The sequence below is a fragment of the Carassius carassius genome, chromosome 44 (genome assembly GCF_963082965.1).
Source record: "Carassius carassius chromosome 44, fCarCar2.1, whole genome shotgun sequence".
NCBI lineage: Eukaryota > Metazoa > Chordata > Actinopteri > Cypriniformes > Cyprinidae > Carassius > Carassius carassius.
The window spans coordinates 18,227,280-18,235,198 of record NC_081798.1 but is presented as its reverse complement, the minus strand read 5'-3'; the positions used below and the strand labels follow the sequence as shown (position 1 = coordinate 18,235,198).

The 7,919-nt window shown below is 34.1% G+C and overlaps 2 protein-coding genes across 3 annotated transcripts in view; one reads left to right on the top strand and one right to left on the bottom strand.

The window, feature by feature from the left end:
* LOC132126362 (membrane metallo-endopeptidase-like 1) overlaps window positions 1-5,011 on the bottom strand; it is a 53,926-nt gene extending 48,915 nt beyond the window's left edge. Inside the window, exon 1 of the mRNA XM_059537572.1 lies at window positions 4,948-5,011. The gene's annotated coding sequence lies outside the window, so the exon portion shown is untranslated. The remainder of the gene's footprint in view (window positions 1-4,947) is intronic.
* Window positions 1-7,676, top strand: part of LOC132126364 (tumor necrosis factor receptor superfamily member 1B-like) — a 15,153-nt gene extending 7,477 nt beyond the window's left edge. For both annotated transcript variants that reach the window (XM_059537573.1, XM_059537574.1), the window contains exons 6-9: window positions 498-641; window positions 1,096-1,115; window positions 3,526-3,733; window positions 7,044-7,676. In XM_059537573.1, coding sequence (XP_059393556.1) covers window positions 498-641; window positions 1,096-1,115; window positions 3,526-3,733; window positions 7,044-7,264 — 593 coding nt within the window. In that variant the 3' untranslated portion in view covers window positions 7,265-7,676. The remainder of the gene's footprint in view (window positions 1-497; window positions 642-1,095; window positions 1,116-3,525; window positions 3,734-7,043) is intronic.
* The last annotated feature ends 243 nt before the right edge of the window (window positions 7,677-7,919 follow it).

Sequence of the window (7,919 nt, the reverse complement as noted above, 5' to 3'; positions counted from 1 at the left end):
ACAAAATTACTCAATTTAATTAAAAAGGAAAATATAAAAATTATATAAATATTTTCAACTATTAATAAAATACTAAAATAATATCTAATTGATACTAAAATAAACCTGATAAAGGAAATACATTTTGCATAAATAAAATGAAGACTATTGTAGAAATATTATCATTACCTTAATCCAAAAAATAAATAAATCCACAGATGTCACATTAAAATAGTAATATTATTAAATATATGTAGTATTTTTTGTTTTATTATTATTATTATTTTGATTGCTTGTTTTTAATTTATGCTGATTTAAATAATAATAATAAAAAAAACAAATGTGAAAATCTTTATAGTAGTGAGCAATAATTTGTAGGCAGAAACTGGTTAAAAATGTTCAAAAATCCAACAGAAAATAAATTTAAAAAGTAGTTACATTCTGTTGCATTAACTGTTAGAAAACTGAAGAAGCACATAGAGTAAAAATGACATTGAGTTTCTTTTTGTCATCACCAGGGGTCACTGCACCACTCATAGACACTTCAGAGGAAAGCCAGTCCCATTGGCTGCTGCTATTGATCTTAATGTTGATAATATTGTTGGCTGGATTCTGTGTGCTGATGAAAAACGGGGCAAAGAAAACCTTATTAAAATGTCCTGGTATGATATAAAGACTAAAATGCAATCTTTTGAATGCTTCAGCATACAATAGGCTACAAATGAACACAAATAACTTAAGTCTGCAGTGATACTATGTTTGTCAGCAGTAATTGTCTAAAGCCAAGAAACTCCTTTTGAAACACAGTACTGTATTGTCATGTCTAAAGTGCAGTGTAGTGGCTATAAGTGGCCTGGAATCCACCCAGATCGCTTCTTACAGTAAAGTGCATTGCTGTGTCTCTCACGTGTTTTAATTCCCATAAGGTCAGACTCAACATAAACATTCACAGTGTTTCAGAATGACATGCATTTAACACATCCATAACAACCTGAGAAACCACAGAACGCCTAGGCACGCAACATACAGTTCACACAGCCGCTGTTGCACCTACATGAGCTGCTCACGCTGTCTGACGTATGCACCCTTATGACTTTTTTCTTGTTTTCATTTTAGGTTCAATAAACGTAAGACATGTAAGTATTTTTGTGACTGCATGTCACAGTAAATTAAACTTGATTTAGTTAATACATCTAAACTGTTAAGGCAGTACTTATCATGAAATTGATCATTTGCTAAACATTAACTCTCCCTCGGGCACTCCAAGAGATAAATGAGTTTATTTCCTGATGGGAAGAGATGTGGAGAAATGTAGCATTGCATCACCTGCTCACCAACAGATCCTCTGGAGTGAATGGGTGCCGTCAGAATGAGAGTCAAAGCAGCTGATAAAAACATCACAATAATCCACACAACTTCAGTTCTTGTAAAGCCAAAAGCTGTGTGTTTGTAACATGCAAAATTTATCAATAAGATGTTTTAATTTCAAACGGTCAATTTTTGCTAAAATATCATTTCATAATCAATAACAATGAGTGAAAAAGTCAAAAAGTCGATTCCTTGCCTTCCTCTCACACCGAAATCCCTTGACATATTTGTTTAGAACTGTTTTGGACTGTTTTTGCTTATAAACTGTGCTTTATCTATTTCTCACCTGATTCAGACTTTTTCACAGTAGAAAGCAATATTATACATAGAGAATAGGGCTGCACGATTCTGGATAAATTGAGAATCACGATTGTTTTGGTCTCAAATAGAGATCACGATTCTCCTACGATTCTGAACTAAATAAAATAATGTGTTGCTAAATATTATTGCTGCAGTCTCTTTAAAAGTGTCTAATTAATCTGAATGAATTATTAAACATTTTAATATACACTACCAGTCCAAAAGTCTTTGAATGGTAAGATTTTTTTTTTTTTTTAATAATTCTGTTCTGCTCACAGAGCCTACATTTATTTTATCCAAAATTCAGTAAAAGTAGTAATGTTTTGATACATTTGTACAATAAAAAACTGCTTTCTATTGGAATATATTTTAAAATGTAATTTACTTCTGTGGTCAAAATTGAATTTTCAGCATCATTGCTCCAGTCTTCAGTGTCACATGATCTTCAGAAATCTTTCTGATATGCTGTTTTGCTGCTCAATGAACATTTTTATTATTATTATTACTACTATTATCATTATCACAAGTATATAAATTAATACTTTTATTTTGCAAGGATTCTTTAAATTGATCAAGTGTGACAAAGACATTTATAAGATGATTTCTATTTCACATAAATTTTGTTCTTCTGAACTTTCAAAAGAAACCTGAAAAAATCTATTCATCTGTTTACAAAACAATAATAATAATAATAATAATAATAATAAATGTTTTTTTAAACAGCAAATCAGAATATAAAAATAATATCTGAAGGATCATGTGACACAGAGGACTGGAGTAATGATGCTGAAAATTCAGCTGTGCATCACAGGAATAAATTACATTTTAAAATACATTCAAGTAGAAATCAGTTATTTTAAATTGTAAAAATATTTAACAATTTTACTGAGTAGAAGAGACTTCTTTAAAAACATTACACATCTTACTGTTCAAAAACTTATATATATATATAAGTATAAATATATTTAAAACCCCATTTTTTTATATTAGAATGATGAAAAAGTTGTTTAAATCACTGATTCAACGACTCACTCATAAACCTGCTTCCCTTGTTTCATTACTGGATGAATCAGCATTTTTGAACGATTCTCTTGAATGAAAAATTAATTCATTGACAAATAAATTTTTAAGACACTTATCAATGCAATGCAATCAACACAAACGTTATTTGAAGCACGGTATTTCAAAAGGGGATTTGTTATATTTTGATCGCTGCCATATAGACATCAATGTTTATATCTGAACTATAAACTTTATCCCAGTATTTCTGTGATAATATAAATGACTATAAGACTATACTGTGTAGTTGAAAAGACAGTTTGTGAAGATTTTTCTTAACCAAACATGCTAACTGCTCTCTCTGTGTCAGCGGCAGTGCGAACACAGATCTGAACGATCCGGTAAGACTTAGTCAAAGGTTTAATAGACTCGGGGAACCGTTGTCATTTAGAAATGAGATTGAGAGGGTGTCTGAATCGAGATCGCAATCTTTTAACAATTAATCGTGCAGCACTAATAGAGAACTTATATTTTATTTAAAAATGTCTTAATGATTGATTTTTTTCTTACAAACATACAGCCTTTCACTTAGCAAAATATTAACTGATGCACTGCAGTCGCGTGGATTACTTGCGGATATTATTGTGTTGTTTTTAATCAGCTGTTTGGACTCTCATCTGATGGCACCCATTCACTGTAGAAGATCCACTGATGAGCAAGTGATGTAATGTTACATTTCTCCAAATCTGATCCCATGAAGAAACAAACTCATCTACATCTTGGATGGTCTGAGGGAGAGTATGCAAATTTTCCTTTTTTGGGTGAACTATTCCTTTAAAATGATAAGTCCCCTTCAATTTAGTTTCATGGTTCCTGTAGGAAGATCATCAATACCAGAGTCAAACTGCAGTTGACAATCAAATTCCGTCCAATTCCCAATCCCAGACCTTGGACACTGGGATACCTCTCGGTAGTGATGGCAGAGAGGACAAAGGTCAGAGTACGGATCTGATGCCCCAATCTGGGACTGTACAACAAGTCACAATGGAGCACAATGGGAAGGGTGAGAACGTCAGCAATACCGTTGGTGAGTCCTGTAAAACGTCTTTTGTTGAATTTGCATTGTATCACTCAGATCTGTTGACTTCTGGATTATACTGTAGTTCATAAATCATGTGGTCTCTGCAGAAAGTGCTAATTTCCCTCAGTATTCTGTCTTGATTTCCAGCACAGCACATTCTAAAACTAAGGTACTTTTAATTGACATGAAAAATTAAATGTGTACATACTTCATTGTAATAATGATACGTACTGTATGTATCATTATTATCATACCAAGAGCAATAATTAGCAATAATAATTTTTTAATTATATTGCTGCTTCATAATGGGTTCATGTTTTTTTGTGTAAATGTGTGTACATGAGCAACATTAAAGAGTCAGTGTAAATAAACATAAATGCCACCTTTGCAGTGTAAAGATGGCTTTTGTTATGCTGGGAAAAAAAATTATAGCATTATAATATTGTGATGGTCATGGACTGGTGTAACTGGTTAAATCTGACATAAAAAACAACACTACTTGAGCACGGTTTTTGGATACTCTACCCAGTTCTGAAAAATACAGCGTAAGAACATAAATCTTAATTTTTTTTTGGATGCTGGCAGTATACATAATATACTTTGTTGTAGTGAAAAGAGTAAAGGATGACTAGCTGTTAATTTATGGGCAACTATTAATTTACAAACAAAAGGCATTTTGCAATACGTTCCAAAGAATTTTTATTTTTCATTTTAACTGGCGAGTCACTTTAGCAGGTCGGAGATGAAAGTCCATGTACAGTACAGTCATGGCCAAAGGTTTTGTGTTTTGCAAAGTTTACAGTTTAAGCTTTTGTGGTGTTCATTCACGTTGTTTCTGCATTATTGTGTAGAGTGATCAGATGCATTTTAAATAAGCTAAAAAGCTTTATTGGCCAAAAAAACTAAAAAAATAAATAAATAAATAAAAAAAAAAAAAAAAAATTATGACTCAATCCTGACACAAAATGACCAGCTAACTTTAATTGATTAATTATTTCAGCAGCACATGTGAAAGTATGAATGAGTACTAGTCAGGTTAATCACTATCATACTAATTAGATTGTAAGAGCAGACTGATTGCTATAAAAGGAGGGAAGAGGTGCTTCCAGTCATTGTGTTATTGTTAGGAATGGTTCCCTCCAAAGAAACACATGCAGCCATCATCACTTTGTATCACAATGACCTCACATGCAAGAAAATTCCTAAAAAAAAACTGTTACCTGATCATCAAGAACTTCAAGGGAGAGGTTTGACTGCATTGAAGAAGTCTTCAGGACGTCCAAGACTTTTGGACAATGGACAAGTGTCAAGAAGGGAAACAAAGAAGCCACTTCTCTCCAAGAAAATTGTCAAGGACAGCCTGAAATTCTGCAGGAAGTACAAGAATTGGACAGCAGAAGGCTGATGCTAAGTTATTTTCTCTAATGAAGCCCCTTTCCGACTGTTTGGGACATCTGGAAAAATTATTGTTCAGAGAAGAAAAGGTGAACGCTGCCATGAGTCCAGGGATGTGCCAACATCCCGAGAAACATCCTGAGACCATCCATGTGTGGGATTGCTTTTCAACCAAGAAACACTGCCAGGAATTAAGAATGATATCAAAACGTCCTGCAAGAGCGACTTCTTCCAACGATACATGAGCAATTTGATGATGATCCGTGCATTTTCCAGCATGATAGAGCACCATGTCACAAAGCGAGAGTGCTAAAGAAGTGGCTCGAACATCATTACATTGATATTTGGGATCCGTGGCAAGGCAACTCCCCGGATCTCAATCCCATAGAGAACCTGTGATCAGTCCTTAAAAGGTGAGTGGACAAGCAGAAGCCCACAAATTGTGATCAACTCAGAGAACTAAAAAAGCAAGAATGGATCGCCATCAGTCAGGATTTGGCCCAGAAGCTATTATCCAGCATGCCAGAGTGAATTGCACAGGTTATGAAGAACAAGGGTCAACACTGTAAATATTGACTCCTTACTTTTTTTTGGCCAATAAAAGCCTTTAAAACTTTTTGGTTTTCAATATTCCATAGTAACATGTGGAAATATTATTTACAAACATTGAAGCAGCAAACTTTGCAAAACACAAAATTTATGTCACTGCCAAAACTTTTAGCCATGACTTGTAAAGTGTTAAATTATTGAATATTTAATTATTGTTTTAGATATGTTCTGAGTTTGCCACACTACAGAAAAATGTGCTATTAACCACCCAGCCAGATTCTAATGATAAAAAAAAGCAGCCAAGGACATAGTTCACAGTCTTTCTAACATGTTTCAGAAATACATTCCTAACATTTAGAATGTGTTTAGAAACAATTCTCTGAATTGCCTTTACACAGACATTTAATGTTTTTAATTGTTAATGTGATGTGTGATGAACATTTAGCTTCACTTAACTTCTAGAACAGACACACCTCATGTTTCCTTAAAACGTACTGTAATCACAGAGCACTTTATCTTTGAGTCCACTATTGTCTAAATTCCCACGTTTACTTCCTGTTCTGTTTTTTCCCCCTTTTACAACATAGTTGGTTTTTTAATTGTTTTGGATTTCCTGCTAAAGATTATTGTCAAGACTCAGAAGTCCATAATAACAAAAACGCCCATAATAAATGTAAGCTATGGCAAACTGAACAAGGAAAAAATATAAGTGGAAAAATAAACCTGGCTCTTGGTTCCTCTCTGTCTGCTGGGCTAGACATGTATTTTCAGTTACACTTCAAAGCTATTGCAAAAGGCAAACAGCAACATTATTGTGCCTTGTTTTAAAAGAAAGCTGTATGCTTTCTGGAGAATGCCAGAATGCATCCCATAATACTAGATTGAACATGTTTAATGCACATGTATGTGCATAAGATGTAATTTATTCTTAATATTTTTGTGGAAGCTGTGATGCATTACTAGACGTCTGTGGTGTACAAAAATATTAGGCAGAAAAAATACTGATAATAATAGGAACCATTAATCGAGCACCAATAATAACTCAAGATACAGTAACTCAAAATAATTAAGCAGCAAATCAGCATATTAGAGTGATTTCTGAAGGATCATGTGACACTGAAGGTTGTTGAGTATGATGCTGAAACTTCAGCTTTTAATCACAGAAATAAATTACATTTTGAAATGTATTCAGATACAAACCAGTCATTTTAAATTTGAATAATATTTCAGAATATTACTGTTTTTACTGTATTATTGGTGAAATAAATGCAGCCTTGGTGAGCATAAGAGACTTGCTTAAGGCTTTAATAGGGTTAATTTTTTATTTTAAGTAGAAACGCCTGTTGACTTCATCATTATTTGTCTATAATAGGGTCCATCTACATCTACTCTCCTGGAATGGTGATTTTGGGCTCCAACTCGGGTGATAAAAAGGAAGAGGCAGGAGTTAGCGAAGAAGTCGTTCCCCTCATCAGCAGACCAATGCAAGAGTCAAATCCACCCTCGCAAGAAGTCAGAATAGCAATAAGCACACAGGAAGAGGCTGAGGAGGAGCTGAGTTTGAGTTTTCCTGTGCCAGCAACTGGAAAGTGAGAAGTTCATGATGGCCTTTAGGAAGATTCCAAGTGGAATCAAAAGACTGAAAATCACAAGTGGCCATATATAAGATTCCTGGTAAAGCATTGCATCTGCAATGGCTATGTCATGGTTTCAGTTCCAGAGAAACATGCATGCTGGAAAAATGTACAGGCTATCTTGATTGTACTGTATGTTGAATACAGAATGCACAGATGTACAAGATGGAAAATGCTGAGTAATGACGCTTTCTTGCACATCAAGGAAAGATTTATGCTTAATTTAAGTTGGTCAGTTTTTAGAATTGCACATGTCTGAATTGCTGCTGCAGCGAAAATGGGACAAACACACGTATGAAGACTGTGCACAGGAGGTACAGATGAAAGTGTGAGAAAAACGCCCTCAAAGGTGTTATGAGTTTTCAAAATGAATAGCCTATCAGACAGAGGCAGCACAACTGAAATGTGAGATGTGTATGAATTGTTTTATTGTTTAAGCGGTGGTCGAGAACCTAATAAGTATGTCTCAATATTTCTAATCATACTTTTGTTCTACTGTGTGGGTGTTTCATATGAATATCTAAAAATACCCAGCCTCACCTTCGGAAATAAGTTGTCTGATTTGACTGTTGTAGGTAGGGATGCACTGATACCTCTTTTTCCAGTACTCGCCC